General features: G+C 33.5%; 1 protein-coding gene across 2 annotated transcripts; it reads left to right on the forward strand.

Annotated features, from left to right (window-relative positions):
* The first annotated feature begins 17,942 nt into the window (after positions 1-17,942).
* LOC120075095 (Tetratricopeptide repeat (TPR)-like superfamily protein) lies at positions 17,943-21,808 on the forward strand. 2 transcript variants are annotated; one of them, XM_039028261.2, is made up of 5 exons: positions 17,943-18,314; positions 19,670-19,808; positions 20,101-20,132; positions 21,060-21,146; positions 21,472-21,808. In XM_039028261.2, the coding sequence occupies exons 1-5, from the start codon at positions 18,069-18,071 to the stop codon at positions 21,613-21,615; spliced, it is 648 nt and encodes a 215-aa protein (XP_038884189.1). In that variant the 5' UTR covers positions 17,943-18,068; the 3' UTR covers positions 21,616-21,808. The 2 variants fall into 2 exon arrangements, with proteins under 2 accessions (XP_038884189.1, XP_090169149.1); XM_090313023.1 differs by lacking the exon at positions 20,101-20,132 and adding an exon at positions 20,816-20,865 and having other exon boundaries at positions 18,018-18,314.
* The last annotated feature ends 554 nt before the right edge of the window (positions 21,809-22,362 follow it).

The raw sequence follows: 22,362 nt of genomic DNA on the forward strand, positions 1-22,362 counted from the left end.
GGATGACAAGACAACTTTTCTGAATGGTTATCTTGAAGAGAGTATCTATATGTCTCAACCAGAGGGGTTTATAGAATAGGATCAAGAGCAAAAGATTTGCAAGCTTAAAAGATCCATTTATGGGTTAAAACAAGTGTTTCGGTCCTGGAATATGAGATTTGACACTACGATCAAATCTTATGGCTTTGAATATAATGTTGACGAACCTTGTGTTTATAAGAAGATTGTCAACAAAATTGTAGCTTTTCTTGTTTTATATGTTGATGATATCCTACACGTTGGGAATGAGATATGATTCCTTACTAACGTTAAGAGATGGTTGGCATCATAATTCCAAATGAAAGATTTGAGAGATACGTAGTATGTTCTTGGGATTCAAATAGTTCGGAACCATAAGAACAAAATATTAGCATTATCGCAAGCATCTTATTTAGACAAAATGTTGTCTAGATATAAAATGCAAGATTCCAAAAGAGGTATGTTACCTTTTAGGCATGGAATTGATTTGTCTAAGGAATAGTGTCCTAAGACACCCCACAAGGTTGAGGTTATGAAATGAATTCCTTATGCATCAGTAGTTGAAAGTTTGATGTATGTCATATTGTGTACACATATTAACATATGTTATGCAGTTGGAATTGTTAGCAGATATCAGTCCAATCCTGAATATAATTATTGGATTGTCGTTAAAAACATCCTCAAGTATCTTTGGAGAACGAAGGACTATATGCTCGTGTATGGTAGGATCTGATCCTTACTGGATACATTGATTCTGACATCTAGACCGATATGGATTCAAGAAAATCAACTTTGGGGTCATAATTCACTCTAAATGAAGGAGCTATAATATGAAGGAGTAAACAAAGTTGTATTGCTGACTCCACCATGAAAGTGGAGTATGTAGCTACATACGAGGCAGCCAAGAAGGTAGTATGGCTTAGAAAATTCTTGACCGATCTGAAAGTGATTCCAACTATGTACCTGCCAATCACCCTCTATTGTGATAACAGTGGAGCAATTACAAATTCTAGATAGCCTAGAAACCATAAGCATGAAAAACACATCGAGCGCAAGTACCATCTCATTAGAGAGATCGTACACCGAGGAGACGTGATCGTCATGCAAATAGCCTCAGAAGACAACTTAGCTTATCCGTTTACAAAGGCCTTCCCGAATGAAGTGATTGAGGGTCACCTAGAAGGACTAGGACTATGATATAGATAAATCTAGGGCAAGTAGGAGAAATATTGGGTATCTGATGCCCTAGTTACTTGTATTTATATTCTCTTATACTCAACATTACATATATGTTAATGTTCGAGCTAAAAATGATGTCGTTAGTTCTACTTAACCCAAAACAAATAAAATTTGAAAAACACATACCACTACTAATACTAACACGTAGTAATAGTGAAAGCACGAGATCGATCCACAGAGAACCTTTATTAATTGGCAAAATTGAGTTTTGAAATCTAAATTGTAAGGAGGGGGGGAGAGGGTGAAAAATGTCCACCTTTTGTATGCATCACGAATATTTCATATTGCATCAATGATTGGAATTGGAGGACATTCCTCAGTTAAGACGAAGTTAAGGTCGTTAACCACGAACATAGTTTTAATCGATTCTTTCCAAGTTGTGTAATTGAATTCGGTCAATATTTCAGAATTAATAAGGTTTATTGAAGCGTTGGTCATTTTTGTTGATACAAAACAAATTACTTATTTTAGACACTTATGCACAAATTTATTTTGATCCAACCAGTTTAGCAAACACTAATAATGAACCCAACGTTATTCCATTTTGCAATGATGCTTCAATGATTTCAAACAAAAGCCACCGAAGGGTGATCAATCACCTCTTCCCTAAATTGAAACACTTCTCAACCAATCATTACATCAGAATAACTCTTATTCCTATAACGATTAAGTCATCTTTTCCCTAAATCGAGACACTTCTCAACCAATCATTACATCAGAATAACTCTTATTCCTATAACGATTAGTGACCATTGATTTGGTCAAGAAATTATTAATTGCCTTAACAATTTCTTTTAAGTGTGACTCTTCATTTTAGACCCTAGAGTTCCGTCCCAATGAGTAAACCAAAGGGGAAAACCGATTAGGGCAAAAACTAAAGTGATCTTATCCAGAAACCATTTTTGGAGCTTGACCCTAATATTGACCTAATGCACAAACCATCGGAAAGGGGACGCTCCCAAGGCGTCTCGAGGTCGTGCAAGAAGATCTCACGATGCAAACCAATGAAGGAGGCCGTAAGACATGTTGACACATGTACTTCTCCCACTTACTATAAACACTCTCTCCATTCACCTTCATATTGACCCATGCAAACACAATCCGAAGGGGAACACTCCCAGGGCGCCTCGAGGCCAAGTATGAGTCTCATGGTGTGAATTTTTAGGAGAATATGAGTGAAAAAGAAAATGACATATCGTATATATCTTTTTCCTCCCAATGAGTATTTTACAAAAATGGGTTTATTAACTTAGTAAAAATCAGCTAATTAATTTTAACTAAGTCTTTGTTAATTTGCTCAATATAACGCTTATCTTGAATATTTCACCAATATGTGACTTCATCTGTTAAACTCTTTATTGAAGTTAACTACTTGTTGAGCTTATAAAATATTTTTCCAATTCACCTTCCAGGTCGGTTACCAGGTAAATGTTCCATTTCCATCAGTTAAATACCTCATCCTAGACAAAATTTTCCTTAGACAAAGATCCCTTATGGGTAATTATTTTATAAATTTAGTATCTTATTGAAATTCATTTTAATCCTATTAAAACGAATTAAAAAATTAACCTATTTCTAATCTCATTAGAAATGTGTTTAACATAAGTTTGGAGGAATTAATTTTAAATCATTTAAAATTAAATTGAACCTATGTTTGCATGCAACTCTTTATTATAGATTTTAGTTCTAATTTCATTATACTTATAACCATTATAAAATAATGAAAAATAAAATCTATAATTGCATTCAAAGACATTGATTAAATATAACATTTATATTTATCTAAGTAATGTCATGTTCAATGCAAAATTTATTTTAATTGAAAAATATAACACTCATATCTAACAATCATTAAGCACATATATCCATCATGTCATCATACATTGTAACAATTATAACCTTGTATGATGCATGAACATGTTTAATGTACCATACATCTAAAATAATATAACACTTATACTAAGATGCATGAGCATGCTAATTTAATCATGTATCCCAAAAATATAACACTTACATTTTGACATGATGCATGAACATGTTTATCCTAAGGTGCGATTTTGAATCTAAATGGTATATTTTATGCACCATTCAAAAATAATTTAAATCATACATCTCATGAATAATTAAATTAAAAAAAAAAAAAAGCAAAACTGACCAGCTATTGGCATTTCTAGAAATTAAAATAAAATAAAAAACCCTAGATTTTAGAAAATCTTAAAAGAAAACGAAAAAAGACAAAAAAAAAAAAAAAAAAAAAAAAAAAAAAACTGCTTCTGTTCAGTAGCAATGGCAGATAAACCAACACTAAAAAACAATGATCCAATCGTTCAAAACAAGACTCTAGGTGTCTTGAACATATTAACCAAATTTTAGCATGATCCAACAGTTAGAACTCCAGTTATTGACAAATTTGTAAAAGTTGTCCCTGAAAAACCGAACTGTATTGCATTATTTCTCTCCTTTTTTTCTTGTTTTGTCTTTGTTTTCCCGGGTTCTTTTCATAGCAACTTTTTGCCATGAAAGACACGGACTTACAAACTCAATTTACAGTAAAAAAAAAAATACTCATAAACACTGGGTTTTACATTGATCTCATCAATTAAAACGGTAAATCTAAATGATAAAAGCCTAAATAGTCAACCCGCAAATCACAATTAAAATCACATATATTTCACGCATATATTTTAAAAGAAACCCATAATTTTTGTTGCGAAATCGACAATCAAAGAAACAAAAAGGAACGTAGAGTAGGGAAGATCGACACAACCCTCGTACTAGGTTGTTCGAAGCGCCGGCAAACAGATTCAAGGCATTTCAACAAATCTCCACCTTGACTTGAATTCTCTCCCAAGTAATAGATGTACCAAATGCAACATAAATCAACATCGCCAGACGTACCCAGACTTCTCCCTCATGCCTCAAAGTGTCCCACAAAGGGGACCACTAACAGTTCAAAACATTTAGCAAGTCCAAACAATGTTGGAACTTGCCTTGTGGAACCGGTTTGATGAACATATCAGTAGGATTATCAGCAGTATCAATTTTCATCACTTTAACTCTCTGCTCACCTCTTAAGAAGTGATATCTTACATCTATGTGCTTAGTTCTCTCATGATGAACTTGATCCTTAGCTAGGTATATTGCACTCAAACTGTCACAATATACAATAGCTTGGTCATGATGCAAACCAAGATCACCAACTAACCCCCTCAGCCATATTCCATTTTTAGGAGCTTTTGTCAAGGCCTTGTACTTTGTTTCAGTAGTAGACAAAGTAACTGTAGGCTGTAAGGTTGCCTTCCAACTAACAACAGAACCACCCAGAGTGAACACATAGCCAGTCATAGACCTCCTACTGTCAACATCTCCAGCATAGTCAGAATCAGAATAATTAATCACCAAACACTTTGTGCAATTCCCATAAACAAGACCAACATCAGATGTACCTCTAAGGTAACAAAAAATCCTGTTAACGGCTTGCTAATGCTCCTTCCCAGGTTGACCCATGAACCTGCTGACAACACTAACAGCATGGGCAAGATCAGGCCTAGTACAGACCATAGCATACATCAAACTTCTCACTGCACTAGCATAAGGAACTCAAGACATGTACTCATTCTCAGCTTCAGACTGTGGTGAAAACTCAGATGAAAAACGAGCATTTACAGCACTAGGAGTATCTATAGGCTTAGTTGATGACATACCAAACCTGGACAATATTTTCTGAATATATCCTTTATGTGACAAGAAAAGCTTATTCTTACATTTGTCCCTATAAATCTCCATATCTAGAATTTTCTGAGCAGCACCCAAATCCTTCATATCAAACTCAGCACTAAGAAGAATTTTCAATTTCAGAATATCAGACTTGGACTTTGCAGCTATGAGCATATCATTTACATATAAAAGTAGATAAATCATCGAACCATCATCAGCTTGTTGTGTAGCCAAGTCCAATCATATAGCTGTCAAATCATTTGTACCACTGCCTTGGAGACCGCTTTAACCCATACAAAGATTTCTTTAACTTGCAAACATAATCTTTTTTACCTGAACACTAGAACCTATCTGGTTGGGTCATATAAATATCTTCCTCCAACTCTCCATGTAAGAAAGTTGTCTTCACATCTAGTTGTTCAAGTTCCAAATTCTGATGTGCTACTATAGCTAGTAACACTCTAATGAAAGTAAGTCTGACTACTGGTGAGAATATCTCATTATAATCAACTCCTTCCCTTTGTGTGAACCCTCTAGCAACAACTCGAGCTTTATATTTAATGCCCTCTGAAGGTGATATTCCCTTTTTTTTTCTTACAGCTTCTCTATAGGTCGACGGCTCATGAGCATCCACCTTTTCAGCAACCATATCTTCAAAACCATGAGCTACACTCAGTTGATCTACTCGTGATCTATTATTCTCAGGCAAATCAACTTCTGGCATTCTAGGTACATTAATTTTTGGTTGCACATCAATTTCTATAGTAACGTGTTGATCTTCTCCATCTTGATGTTGTAATTCATTCACAGCTGAAGTGAATTGCATATCCAGCTGTTTATCAACACTACTACTTTCTCTCACATCAGTAGACGTCACAAAAGGCTTTACAATTGAGTTAAGCATGGAATTTTCATCAAATATCACAGTTCTACTAAGTGTGACTCTATTCTCAGAAGGTGACCAAGCTCTATATCCCTTAACTCCATCCCCAAAACACATAAATATACCCTTTTTAGCTCTTGGTTCTAACTTAACCTCATTAACATGATAGTAGACAGTACAACCAAAAACTTTTAATAAAGAATAATCTGCAGGCTTACCAGACCACACCTCTAAGGTGTTTTACAATCAATAGCTATGTGAGGTCCACGATTGATCAGATAACATGATGTATTCACTGCTTCTTCCCAAAACGTTCTAGCCAACCCTGTATTAGAAAGCATGCATCTTGCTCTCTCCAACAACGTCTGATTCATACGCTCTACAACCCCATTTTATAGTGGAGTATTCCTAACAGTATAATAGCGAACAATCCCCTCAGCTTTATAGAACTCATTAAATTCAGATCCATAGAATTCCAGACCATTATCAGTTTGCAGCCTTTTGATTTTCTTCTTAGTTTGATTTTCAATCAATATCTTCCACTACTTGAAATTCTTGAAGACTTCACTTTTATGTTTCATCATAAAAACCCAAGTCATTCTTGAGTAATCATCAATTATAGACAAAAAAAAAATACCTACTGCCTCCAATAGATTCAACTTTGGAAGGTCCCCAACAATCTGAATGAATATAATCAAGTGTCCCTTTTGTATGATGAACGCCTCTTGAAAACTTGCTGCGATGAAGCTTCCCAAAAACACAATGTTCACAAAATTCAAAATCCTGCACCTTGTGCCCACAAAGAAGATCCCTTTTTGACAGAATTTGCATCCCGTTTTCACTCATATGACCAAGTCTCATATGCCATAACTTAGTCATATCATCCTTGTGAATGACCGACGATGAACAACAACATAACCTGTTATTGTGGAACCTAATAGAAAATATAGTGTTCCAAGCTTTATGCCTTTCAGAACTACCTCAGAACCCTTATAGACATATATTGCTCCACCTTTACCTTCAAAACTGTAACCCTTGCTATCGACTACCCTAAAGGATATTAAACTCTTCTTCATTAGTGGAACATGCCTAACCTCTTTTAAAGTGTAAAAGGCACCATTATGTGTTTGTATCTTGACTGAGCCGATTTCAACTATCTTGCACACAACACCATTAACCATGCTAACATTCCCTCCATCTATTTGCTGATAGGTTGAGAACCACTCTCTATTTGGGCACATATGATAAGATGCCCTAGAATAAAAAACCCACACATCATTAGAATATGACTGTTCATTCACAACTAAAGTTAGATCTCCTTCAGAATCGATCTCGACTTCTTCAGAATCAATCTCAACTTGTGCAATAGAGGCAGATGATTCCCTTTTGTCACTCTTTTCCTTCTTTTCCCGATTCCTTTTTATCTTAGGACATTCGGTTTTCCAATGCCCCTTTCCTTTAGAGTAGTTACAAATATCATCTGATCTAGAACCCTTTGACTTCGAAGATCTTTTATTCTGGTTCGACTTCTGCTTACCAAAATTCCTATGTCCCATACTTCCTGTGGCAGCTAACCCAAATTCCTGACTTTCTGTAACTAAACTTCCTGCATTCTGACGGTCCTCTCTCATAAGCAACGTGGACTTTGTATCTTCTAAGGTTAGAGTTTCTTTCCCTCCAATATACGAGTCAACGAAAGTCTCATAAGACAGCGACAAAGATGTCAACAGAATTAGGGCAGCATCCTCATCATCAACCTTAACCTCTATATTACGCAGATCTAATAAAATTTTATTTAATTGATCAAGATGGTCTCGTAAAGATGTACCTTCCTGCATATATAGATGATATAAATGTTTCTTCAGAAACAACTTCTTGGTTAAAGATTTCGTCATGTACAAACTTTCCAACTTCAACCAGAGACCAGTGGCAGTTTCTTCATCTACGACCTCGATGATGACGTCATCAGCCAAACATAGCATGATCGTCGAATGAGCCTTCTCCTCAAGAGTCTGCCACTCTTCGTCATCCACGGCAGCCTTCTTTGACTTACCCGTCAGCGGCGCCCACAGCCTCATCTGCTTTAGCAGGGATCGCATCTTGATCTGCCATAAACCAAAACTGTTCCTCTCGGTAAATTTGTCGATGTTTACGTTCACACCAGACATCTTCAATTGTCGAAAAAATGCGGAATTTCAAAAAAACCCTAACAAGGCTCTGATACCAGTTTGTTGCGAAATCGACAATTAAAGAAACAAAAAGGAACGTTGAGTAGGGAAGATCGACCCACAAATATATGCGGTTCACTAACAGTGTGTTAGCTACTTCCACGGACAGAGGGAGAACAATATTATTTGAGAGAATGTTTTCAAAATTACATAAAAAAAATGGTGCCTCTAGGGTTAGAGAGTTTATATAGCGCACTATTATAAACCCTAGGGTCAAAATCGTAACTAACTGTAAATAAATAAATATGCTAAATACAAAATCTGAATAGGTTTGACCCCCGTACTAGGTTGTTCGAAGCGCCAGCAAACAGATTCAAGGCATTTCAACAATTTTATTCTAATTTTGTTTCTAAAAAACTGAAAATTAAAATTGCATAAATTGGGCTCTGATACCAATTGAAGGGATTAAATCCCAAGCAGAAGCATGTGATCACGTTGCAATTTTGTTTTCGATTTTACATAAACAAAATACGGTATAAAAATAATAACATAATGGATAAACAATCAAGATTAACATGCATTTAAGAGAATAAAAGAGGGAGGAGCTAAACCTTACCATTGTAGATTCCCAAATTCTTCACGATTTCCTCCACGTTTTCTCCGAAATGTCTCTTCAATGATTAAGGGACACCATCGTAAGTGAAACTTTGTTATTCTCTAGGATCCCAAGAATCGGATGTTTGGTCTCTAAGACCCAAAGAGGAAAAAGAAGTAGAGAAAAGAAGAGAGATTTTGAGAGAAGTAGTAGGAGACTAGGATTTAGAATTCTCAATTCAACTGTGTCACAAACATGGGCCATGAGGACCTATTTGTAGAGAGGAGGGGTGACTCCCTTCTCCTAGTCTTTCCTGTTCCTACTCTAGTTCTAATTTAATTAAATAAATTTTATTTAATTAATTAGTCCAATAATTAAAAAGGGAGATTTTTATATGTAGAAAAGTGGACCAAAGTATTTACAATTCATAGCAAAAAAAAAATAAGAAATGGTTATAGCCCAAACCAAACCTAAAAAAGATGTAAAATATCGAAAAAGCCCAGGCCAAACACAAAAAAAAAGGGAGAAAAGACGGCGACCCGACCCAAAACCTGACCTAACCACGATTAATTGACATGATTTTCTTTGAACGACGCCTCATCTCCTTCAATCCTCTCCATTTCATCGTTCTTTTAAAATCCATTTATTATTATTATTATTATTCCTCCATCAATGCTATTTCACCTTCTTTTTTTCTATTTACGTCCTTTTCCGTTCGCTGCTTCGTTTTCGTCTTCATCTGCTGCTTCTTGGTCCTCTTCTTCTTCTTCTTAACCCTTCTTTTGCTGCTACTTCTTGTCGCATCTTTCTTTTACCACTACATCAGTAATTACTCAACTTCAAAAGGTATAACTCTTTTCTTTTATTCTTATAAATTTATGAGTGATTATAGTTATTAAGCTTAATTCTAGTTTCTTGTTTAGTGGTAATATTTATTAACCCTAAATTTTGGGTATAGATGGTAAGCAACATCAAAAGGAAGACAGTTAAAGGAAAAGAATCATAAAAAAAAAAAAACAAAAAAAAAACAAAAGAAGATAGAAACTTAAAAGGAAGAACAAGGGTAACTAAAACTGAAGGTATAAACAAACCTATGATAGACATTGATAGTGGTATATCATTGTCTATCAATGATATAAAGTGATGGAACATTTGCTTATATATGTTTGGCCTGATTATATACATTTTGATATTTGATTGTTTGGCTAAGGACTACTTACTGGATTGTATATGTTTTGATATTTGTTTTGTTTTCAGTTTAGTTTGCTTATAGGATCCACTTCATGGTTTAGTCATTATGATATAAAGAAAAGAAGTACATGGAAAGTGATAGAAATCTATCAATATCTATTACAAATAGACACTAATAAACTATTATCAGTATCTGTATATGAAATTAAGTGTTCTATGTTGTCTATCATTCATACCACTACCAATGTATACATATGTTTTCTTAGATATGTTTAGTTGGGGGCTACTTACAGTTGGTGTTTCGATATTTCTTTTACAGTTGGTATTTTTATCATTTGTAGACCATTTACACTTGATGTTATGCTCTAGTATATAAAGAAGTACTTGATAGATAGTGATAGACTATCACTGTCTATCACATTTCATGGTTTTCATTACACGGTGTATATCGCTGATAGACAGTGATAGACTTCTACTAATGTTCATTGAATAATAATAGTAAGTGATAGTCAATGATAGAATATAGACTGATAGTTGTATATTTAAACAAGTGGAACTGGAACATGAACATCAAACAATAATGCAAGACTAGAACAAGCATTTGAAGATAACAATATGCATCTCATTAGATGTAATACAAATTATAAAAAAGCAATTAGATGCATCTCATTAATGAACTCAACTTCACATCATTTCTATCTTTTGTCTCGTGAAGTTACTTCACGAGACAAACTTCATGAGAAATGAACTCAACTTCATATTATTTCTGTCTTTTGTCTCGTAAAGTTACTTCACGAGACGAACTTCACGAGAAATGAACTCAACTTCACATTATTTCTGTCTTTTGTCTCGTGAAGTTCATCTCCTGAAGTTGCTTCACTAGACGAACTTCGTGAGAAATGAACTCAACGAACTTAATTTCACGTCATTTCTGTCTTTTGTCTCGTTAAGTTTGTCTCGTGAAGTTAATTCAATAGACGAACTTAACGAGAAATGAACTCAATGAACTCAACTTCACGTCATTTCTATCTTTTGTCTCGTAAAGTTTTTCTCATGAAGTAATTTCACGAGACGAACTTCACGAGACAAATAATGTAGTCGATGAACCGTGATATTGTGGATGAGGAAGAAGCCATAGACAGACGCGTGCAGAAAATCAAAGAAGAGAATAAAGGAAGAACTGTATGATAGAACAAACACATGTACAGTGGAAGAAAAATGGATCTAAAGTACTCTAATTAGGTCAATTACAAAGACAAGCATGCATTAGTATAACAAATAAAAGGGGAAAAAGAATACAACCTTTGTAGACTTTGAATCTTCTCCAATTAGCTCAAATCTCCTTACGAACGATTCGTAGACCACCATGAGAGTCTTCTCGACTATTCTCCAGCTTTAGAACGGGATAGTGAGATCCGGTGAGTGACTAATTTGGAGAGGAAAAGGTTAAGACTTTGAGAGAAATTTGCAATGAGATTATCACATAATCTCATCCAATTCCACTATGGCTAAGAGTTTTTTCAATAAACACTCCCTTTTAAAGACCATTACATGCAAAACATGCAACTTTGAGTTTGACAAGAATTTAACACTAAAAAAACCACTAACTCAAAGTGGGATTTAGTGGGGCAAGTGTCTTCAAATGAAGACAACACCTAGCAATTCAATAGTTGGAATTTCCCACTCACAAATATTGAATCTTTCCACTAACTTGGTCAAAGTTTGACTCTCAAAGTCCAAAGTCAACAAATTTGATTTTTTGACTTTCAAAAATGAAAAATCAACAATTTGACTTCCATTGCAATTTTTACCTAGTCAATAATTTGGCTTTTAATGCAATTTTGACCAAGGGTGGGGCCTCTTGTTCAAGACCTGGAGTCAGCACTTAAGGGAACAACATCTCTACTATCCCTAAAAGTGGGTAGGAGTGAATTCTGTCTTACACCTTATATCTCCAGCTATCTACCCAGTCTTATCCCGAAATGGGAGGCTTATTGAATCGGTGCTGTTGAGTCAACCCTCACCCATACAAATCTAAGGATAATCCTGAATAAACAGGAGTTCATAGTTAGCTTAGGATTAAGGTCGAGTTACCTAAATCATCGCTTTGAAATGGTCAGTCTTAAACAGTAAACAGCGTTATAAAGTAAGAGTGACTTAATTCTTGGTCCGATCTTATGCAAACCCATTGCATTGGACGCCCTCGCTCCTCATGTCAATAATGAACGAATCAAGATCACTTCATTTGTAGCACTTTACATAAAATTGTAATGACTATAGAGTGGACCGCATCCAATAGTATTACCAGAATAAGACACCCAACCTTATTTGTATACTATAGATCATTTTGACTATTTACTCAAACTTGATCCACTCTTATGTCTCCACATAAAGTTTAAGTACTCATGTAATAGTCATGAATCTTCTAGTTTATTGGATTTATTTCTAAAACGAAATTAACAATTCATATATTCAATAACAACTTTATTGATTTACAGAATGAGTTTATTGTTTACAAACCACGAGTTTAAAACATAAAAGCCAACACCGTAGACTTACACGTGCAGAAAATCAAAGAAAAAATTGAGGAAGAAGTCATACCGTGGTCGAGGAATAGAACGTCTTCGATGAAGAAGAACACCAAGGAAGAAATCATAGGTGAGGATACGCGGATTTCAAATTACAAGGATATTTTAGGAATTTTGAAAAAAAAAAGGAAAACTTTGCTTCATTTGACATTTTTTTTGCTATAGATTGTAAAAACTTTTGTTTTTCTTTCTATTTATAAGAATTACTTATTAATAACCATATATATTAAATCCAATTTAATATATATAATTAACTAATAAATAAATAGACATCACATGTTTATTTATCTCTTCTTTTCAAAAATTAATTAATTAATTAATTAACTATTAATTAATTAATTAATTAACTATTAATTAATCAATTAATGACTATATTAAATCATATTTAATATAGAATTAATCAACATATAATTATCACATATTTATATGTATACACCTCTTTAATATTTGAATATTATTTAAATTTCTCTCATAATTATAATCACATCTATAATTAATCATATTATATTAATTTCATTAATATGCAATTGATTTGAACAATTAAAATTATTCCTCTTATATATCCTTTAGTGAGTTAATATAAGGGGACTTTATGGACCTATAGAACCTACAATGATATAAGATTAATTATCTTTTTAATTAAATTAATCAATTTTCATTAACTACCGGTCACTCTACTAAAGATCGATAGCTACACTCTTCGACTATAGATTCATTTTTGTGTCCACGAATATCCAATCAACAGTGAGTCGACCTTTCACAAATTGCTCATAACTATAGCTGGGTCAAAATATCGTTTTACCTTTGTAGTTACATCTAACTCTTTAAATACCACTAATTCTTCTAATGAACAAACAGTTTATAGTCCAACTATAAACTAACAACAAGATAAGGTACCCAACCTTATCCATCAACCAAAAACTGTTTAGGTTATCACTTAAACATGATCCATCTGATACATGTTTAAGTTTCATAAAATAACGTTGGATCTTAGTTTATTGGATTGATTAAATGCAGTCTGAATATTAATAAAATACCTCTTATTTTATTAGATATATAATTTGTTTTTACAAACTACAAGATACACTCGATTTAGGACATTAACTCCAACAGTTTTTTCATCCAATGCAAATTCAAAGGTGCGCAAGGATCCAAACAGTTCGTCCACTTTCGTATTGGCAATATCATTTGCTTCTTCGATGACCGTCACTTTCATGTCAAAACGTTTTGGTAGAGAGCGAAGAATCTTTTGAACTAATTTTTCCTCGGACATTTTTTCACCGAGAGCAAAATATTTGTTTGCAATATCTAGAATACATAGATTAAAATTTGCTATTATTTATTCCTCCATGATCTTTAGAGATTCAAAATTTATAGCTGAGACATTTTTATTTTAGAAGTCCTTTTATAAACCACTTATAAGATCTCCCAAACCTCTTTGGCAGGAAGCACATATTGATAAGAGAAAAAATATTTTTATCAACCCCATTAAAGATAGCATTTAGAGTGCAAGAGTTTTCTAGGGAGATCCCGTCCTCTATTTTGGTCCAGTCCTTCTATGGTTTGTAGGAAACTTTGCCACCTTCATCAGTAATTTGAGGACGAGTCCATCTAGTCACCACTGCTTTCCAAGTCTTAGTGTCAATAACTTAAGAAAAGCAGTCATTTTGGCTTTCCAATATGAGTAGTTAGTCCCATCTAGTATAAAAGATCTGGTAGTAGATCCACCTTTTCTAATTTGTTCCATTGGAGAGAATAACAACAATGTGACAATAGAATCGTGCTCTGATACTAATTGAAAAAACAAACAGTTAAACTAAAAGAACACTTTGTCAGTTTTGATGTTGCTAACAAGAGACCCAACACAGAGAAGCACGGGGAGTAGAAATAACACACAGAATGTTAACCAAGTTCGGTTTAACTTCACTTACATCTGGGGGACTTTAAGCCCAATTGAAAAGGAATTTAATAATGTTCAAAAGGTTTACAAATAAACTATTTATCTGATAGATGTACTATCATGTGTTACAATAAACCGTATCAAGATCTTCACACTACTCAGGCTCCCCTGAAATCAAATCCTCTTGCTTGTTAGATCTTGATTGTTTAGGCTCCCCTAAACTCAATACTCCTTCTCAAGAATCACAAAAATAGCAGGGAACAACAATGCTAACACTTTCTTTTTCGCTCTCTATCATTTCTTGCGATACGACACGAAAACGCACAATCAAAGACCTAAAGTAGTAACCTTTGATCACTTCTTTTTATAACAACCCCCAACAAGGTAAGAGACAAACAAAGGAAAGCAACGGGAAAATCGAAAAGGAAAAAGAAGAAAAGAACTTTACAAGCACCAGACTAACCAAAACAAGAAGCCACAAAGAAAAGGACCAACATTTAATGAAAGAAAATTTAAAAGACAACCACTAGCAAAAGGAATGGGAAATGAAAACAAACGTCACTATCAAACTGGTGGTGTAGAACCCAATTTTGGGCTTCCCAAATTTGGAGCCCAAAAAGTTGATAACAAGCTTCATAAATGTACTTGATAATCTTCTTTGGAATTTGAAATTAACCCATGTCAGCGAGGAGAATTTCTTTGCAACAAGGGAGGAAAAAAGAGGATTTTCAACACATTGGATTATCTTTCAAATTTTATCATCAATGAAGTTGAAGCCCACAAATTTCTGGTTGGAAAAAGATAAACCTCGTCATATGAAGTAGCGAAGAAATAAAAAGTTTTATGATATAGATCTTATGATTTGTTGTACAAATGGCAATCATGTTCAAAATAAATAGCATATGTAGCATAAGGATTAAAAAAATATAGATATAGTACAAAAGTAAGCCCAAATATTGAAGAACACTAAAAAGTCCAATGATTTTCGTTGGTTTTTATGCGGCTATCACTAGCTTCTATCGGTGGCTATCACTGATATAGACTTTTATCAATTGGAATCAACTTTGAAAGATTAAAATTTAAGGTTATCAATGGCCATCAATGATGGACTTTTACAATTTGTTATCAACTTTGAAACATTAAATTATATTAGTGAAGGAAATTATTTTGTGGTTATCACTGATAAACTTTTATAAATGACTAGCAACTTTGAAAAATTAATACTCAAAGTTATTAGTGACTATAACTAATAATCTTTTATAATGATTATCACTAATGTTTCTATGAGTGGTTATCAAATTTGAGAGAAAACTATTAACTTTAAAAGATTAACACTTGAAGCTATCAGTGACTATCGATAGAGACTATCAATTTTAAAAGATTAAATTGGAGTTCTATTAGTGACTATCAACTTTGATTAGTTATCGACTAAGTTGCTGAAGTTCAAAGAATGCTCTCCATAATGCTTCATCATGCGTTGGATTCTCTATTTATGATGATAATTGACCATGAATATTTGATTATCAATAACTATTAATGACTATCACTAATAGACGTCTATAAATAGCTATCGACTTTGAAAGGAAACAATCAACTTTCAAAGACTAACATGTAAACTTATAGGTAATAAAAGTCTATTGGTGACTAGAAATGATAGACTTTTATTACACATTATCAACTTTGAAAGATTGAGTCTTAACATTATAAGTGATGGAAGTCTATTAGTGACTATTGACTTTGAAATATTAATATTTCAAACTATAAGTAATAAAAAAAAAAATTATCAGGACTTATGACGAATATAAGTCTATCAACTTTAAGTTATCACTTTATGTAAATTTGCGCATACAAACTTATACACATATGCTTATCTATTATAATAAATAACATTATTTCTTTTCTTTTCTTTTCTTTTTTTCTTTTTTTTTTTTTTTGTCATGATATATTAGATAGTGCCAGTGATAAATTCTTATCAATGATAGAATCCTATCATTGATAAGCTCTTTTTATAGATATCATTGATATCATCAATATCTATCTAAGTTTTATATTCGACATGTCACTGATACACGGATGCCATGGATATCTACCTAACTTCTATCACCAATATCACTGATACACAGATATCATCGATATCTATTTACATTACATCCCTGATATCTACCTAAATCATATAATCAATATCACTAATATCATTTATTTCATTGATATCTACCTAAGTTATATCACTGACATACATATATAATTAATATCATTAATATCACTGATATCTACCTAAGTTATATCACTGATATCACTAGTAGTATTGATATGAAATGCTAAAGTTACCAAATTCAAAATTTTCACATTTTAAATAGGGCTTTAGTGAATTCTTTTCTAACATTTAAAAACATGAGTGATAGTTAGTGATTTCTTCAATCAATGATAGAATTCTTTGAGTGACTAATATATAAGTATATTAGTGGCTGTCGTCGATAGATTTATAGTTTTATATCCTAATAATAGAAGTTTGTCACTAACATTTACTAATAGATTCTATAGGTTTTAGAATTTTAGTTTGATCTTTAGTATCTAATTACATTCTAATTACAATCATCCAAACTAACTCTTCTACACTAATGTTCATTTACTCAAGAAAAAATATTATAGAATAAGTATTTACTAATAAATTATTATACATTAGATGAAAAAAAAAGTCAAAGTTATAGATTTCTATCACTAAATCAAGTAGTATTGTTAGTGAGAGAAGCTTATCACTCATAGACTATAATAGACTTAGTCTATTAGCAATATCACAGATTATCAGTGATAGGAGTTTATTACTGGTACTTCATACTTTTAAAGTCTTAAAAAAATAAATAAAAACGATGGATCCATTTGATATTTATATTTAACGTTCAATTTTCATAAACAAACTTGACAATTGACTCGTTAATGGGAGTAACTATGAAAATGATTAAACACTTTCCAATAGGTCCAAAGCCCAATTCATGGACCTTGCTCAATGGATGAGAAAATTGAATTGGGACTGATCCTTTGGATCAAGTTTGAATTTGTCTTTTGCATAAATTATTAATTTTTATGTTAAAACTAAAAAACCATTGAAAAGTTTATTTATAAAATATGCAGCCTCTCATCTTTCAAATTTTTCAATGAGACAAAAATAAAGTGGTTCTTTGATAGTTTTCACTTCCCAACTCTCGTCCACCCTATACTACACACATTTAATCCCCTTTCTCATTTATTTATTTTTAATTCCATGTATATGTAGATGAAAATTGATTTTTAATTTTAAAATTATTACTATTAATAATTATCTATAAAAATATATATTGTTATATTGGATTGGACCTTCAGACCACGATTAAAAGTACATCCTAGAGTGGAAATGGTTTGGTTTGGTTCGATTTTGTGGTCAAATTGAATCGAACTGAATTTTCGAAATTGAAACCGAATCGAACCGAATTAATTCGGTTTCAAAATTTCTTCAAATCGGTTCAAATCATATTTTTCGGTTTCACTGAATTTTCACTTGGGTTCGGTTCGATTCGATTTTTGCGGTTTGAATGATTATCCCTACTACATTATATCCATATGTGGTCCAATTTATAAAAGTTCTGGATTGGGCCTCAATCGTTGATCTCGGGCCGGTCTTGGATTGACGTTTGGGCTTGGCTGGATGGTGAGATCCGACCCGGTATTGACCGAGAACCTTTCGTTCTGAATGGGAAAGAGTTCTGCGTGTTCGCACTGAGGGTTGGAGACGACGATGAAGCTCACGTGGAAGAACAAGGGCAATACTAAGAAGCGATCTCTTACAGCAATTTCACGCCGTTCAAATCTTCCTTTTGAGGTACCTGACGAGGTGGAGGAAGACGATAGGGCTAATCCCCAAGATAAAGAAGTAAACGTTGAGGCGATAGACCGGAGAGAGGATGAAGCTTCAGACCGTTCGTTTTCAGACCTCAAACGTCTCGCTGAATCATTTCAGGCTCAAGGCGATACGCTTGCCGAGGTACATGTGTTTTCATCTTATGTTTGTCTTCCACCATTTGACCCGAACTCGTTTACCTACTACTCTCTGTTTATCTAATTTTAATTGTTAAATTTGTTTGTTCATGAGAAGTAATGATAACTTCATGAGGATGAATTGAAGAGAAAATAGTTACTCTGTAACAACCTTGCTGGTTTGTGGTTACTGAGTAACCAATTGTTAATCACATTAGTTATATTCGAAAAAACATATCCTAGTCGTATGCTGTGCTTCTTGCATTGCAACAACAAAAAGTCTTCATGAACAATTTGTTCGGAACATGGACATCATCAGCCTAAAGCTATAAGTAACTGTTTAAAGAGGGAGGTGACTATCAAGGGGCGATAAGTTTGAGTATCAGTCTAAAAACAATGACTAATTTTGGATCTTGCATTTATTGAATTGGAATTTCTTGCATACTTGCATCTTGATCCTCAATCTCGGGAGAAGCCTTTTGATTTGCACCCTTGGTGTATGTTGCAAGTGAACAATAAAACAAGCCTAATTGCAAATGAACCCTTGGTGTACGTTGTATTTTTTTTTTTTCTTGAAAGAAACTATTTGCAATTGTTGAGTAAATTAAAGTTTTTATTTTTTATTGCGTTATTTGTTATATTGAAGAAACTATCCGAGGATTCCCGGTTTGTTTGTTGTATGAAAATTATCGAGCCAAGTATTTATGGTAACTGGTCCCTTTATCTTGCCTTCTATGATTTGAATGGCTTCCAACTTTCCAGTCCATGATGTATTGATCAGAATTAAATCATTTATAAATCATGAAAAAGAGCACAAATATGAAACATTATTGATGGATCTTCTAAAAATTAGATAACAGGCGAGGGAAAGATATGTCTTCAAAAAACTTACTTATCATTGTGCCTTTGTATTTATTTTTATAGTTTAACACTTGCAATGATGCAATGCTTTTTGTTCTCAAGAATTTTTAAGTTATGCTATTTGCACTTAAACTATTTTTGTCTTATGAAAAGTTGAGAAGCTATTTTTATCTTTGTATGTGATGTATTATACTAAAGGTTTATTAGGAAAAAGATAGTTTCTAACATGTATCTAGATGATTTAGTATCATGTGACTATTTGGTACATAGAAATATTATTATTTGCTTCGGATCATTGTGACTATTTGGTTAATTTTGGCTTAAACATGGGCTTGTTCACAAATCCTTGGGTTGGTTTCTCCTAAGAGAAATTTAATTAAAAAATGAAACTTGCAGAGTGGCCTTTGTTTATGTTTTTATAGATATTGTCCTCGAGCTTTGACATTTTGATATTGAATATTATAATCATACTCCAAGGGCATGTGCTTTTTCCTTTTCTAGGATGGGAAATTTCGGGAAGCTCTAGGAAAATGGGAGACTGCTCTTACTTTGATGCCTGAAAATGCAGTTTTACATGAACAAAAGGCACAAGTTCTACTGGAGGTTGGGGAAGCTTGGGGTGCTTTGAAGGCAGCAACCAGTATGTTCTTTTCAATCACTTTTTATTGTTTCAATTGTCTAAGATTTCATATTGGTCGGAAAGCTCTATTTTGAAGTGAAATTGGTGATTGTTCTTTTGGGTATATGCATGGGCATAGTAAGGAGTTTATCTGTACAATTGAGTTTTGTTTATGATCGGTGTGATCTTAGCCTTTTTTCCCCCTCCTTTTTTGGTTGTCAGGAACTTGCTTTTCCACAATTTGTTTTTGACATTTTGTATTATTTTATATGGTGGCGGATGGCCTATATTTGAATTTGAACTCTACCTGCAGGAGCTACTGACTTAGATCCATCATGGGCTGAGGTACAACTAACTCTTATACTGTCAGTACAATACCAATATCTCTGCTGCGCCTTTTACTCCACCTTTAAAATTTTGTGCCCTTCTTTTTCATCTTCCATGGGTTTTGTCTCAGGTGATTCTATCCATTTAATTGCCTATTTTCTGCTGCAAACTTGCATCTCTGGGTATTCAGTGGCGCCATATTTTGGGTGACCATGAGAAAGTTTTTTTGTATGTGATTCATTTAGATTAGTTTTCCATGTTATTAGATGCATCTTCTTGTGAATGAATCCTTCTTGAACCGGCTATTTTCTTTGTACTTTGAAGTGCAAAAGTAGACATGCTTATGCTCTAAATCAGTGATCAGCTTGAGATTCCAGCTAATTGTGAGTACTATTACCACCTGGGGTCCTGGAGACATGACAAGGAGGTGAAGGAGAGGAGCCAAAGGGAATTAGAGATATATGTTTTGTAATTTTTGTTAGGGTGTTTGGAGGTAAACCTGGAAGTTTACTGCAAGGAAGGGTGAAAACTTGAGAAACATAGCAGGCAGGAAAAGAAAAATACATTTCATTCCTATTAGATCTGAACTATCTGACAATGCCTTAGGGTGTTCATTTTGCTACAAGAATCAGCATTTAGAAGTCATTTAGTTGGGAAATTTACTCTCTCTAATCGATGCAATGTTTCTATTACCTTTCTAGGATCTCCCATTCAAGATAAACTTCTTTGGCATTGGGTGTCTGAGTCTCTAGTAAGTCGTAACAAAATTATCTAGCTGACCAGCTTTCCTTGTTGAGCTGATTTGTTGAAAACTTTAAATATTTAAAATTTTCTCATTCATCAAGCTGTTTATCTAGAGTCAGTGAATGTGAAGAAGCTAGTCTCATTTGTTAATTCTTAGTTGTTAACTGATTTCTCGTCTCTTTTCATCTTGAATACGATTAGGCGTGGATCACTCTTGGTAGAGCACAGTTAAACTTTGGGGAACCTGATAGTGCTATAGAAAGCTTTGACAGAGCACTGGCCATTAAGGTAAACTGATTTTAGCATGTTCATCCTTTTGTATTTATACCAGTGTCGACACTCTGCTTAAACCTACTAATGAGGTATCTTGTTCTGTGCCGCCCTGACTTGGTGGTCTGTCTTGTGTATTAACAGAGTCAGTTAAAATGTAGCCCTTATAATAGTTTCCCAAAGAAACTGTATAAAAATTTCCTCATTTTGGGAGCTAGGCTCAGTCAATAGCACTGTACTCTTGCATCATTACCAAAAGCCTATACATATGGTCAAAGTCCATTAAAAGATTTGCTCCATAAGATCTTGATTTTGTGGTGAAGAAAAATGCTTTGTTGTGCAGCCTGATTCTGGAGATGCCCGAGATGATCGACAAACTGCAATGCATCTTATAAAGCGTCGAAAACAGCTCCATTCAGCTGGGTTGAGCAGTTCTAAAAATCGTTATTTGGTGGGAGATAAGTTGAACAATGCTGATGGTTCATGAAGTGTAATCTAAAAAATAATAGGATGTAGTTTGTAATTTAGGATCTTAATGCATGGTTGAGCTTCCCCATGACCAAAAGAAGCATGTACCTGGGTTTGTTTAGTTTGCATATAACTAAGTCCTCTTTGTGTGTGTGTATATATATATATTTACTAAATATGAGGAAAAAAGAAAATACAGGTACAAAGCTAAATACTATGTGAATATCATATCTATTTATTTTTTAAAATTACGAGAAATAGCCTTTAATAAAATGTTGGTGAAGATAATTTAACCTTGAACTTGTCAGGTTGTATCATTTTAAAAAGCATTCTAATTTTAACCCTTAATTTTTGTTTCAAGTATCGTTCAAAGGGTTTATTTAGAGAATTGAATCAAAAGAATATATATATATATATATAATGTTTTTAAGATTTGAAATAATAAATGTATGGTAATTAGTTTTTTAGGGTCAAGTATAAGGGTCTATTTGGATTCACATTCCAAATGTTTAACTGACATTTTAAGTTGTTTACCCTTAAAAACATTTTTAAGCGGTTAGAGAGTCAAATCAAATTGACCCTAAAGACAACATAAAATTAGAAAAGCATCTACATTAACAATAAGTGTAAAGTTGGAAAACAAGGTTTTGAAAATAGATAAATGGATAAAAAATTTTGTGAAATTGATGTGTTAGGAGTGAATTTAGACCAAAAAGTATTATCGACATAAAATAAGGACCCAAACAACAAAATGGTAAAAACAACT

The sequence above is a fragment of the Benincasa hispida genome, chromosome 4 (genome assembly GCF_027475165.1).
Source record: "Benincasa hispida cultivar pf3 chromosome 4, pf3_genome.v1.1, whole genome shotgun sequence".
NCBI classification, from domain to species: Eukaryota; Viridiplantae; Streptophyta; class Magnoliopsida; order Cucurbitales; family Cucurbitaceae; genus Benincasa; species Benincasa hispida.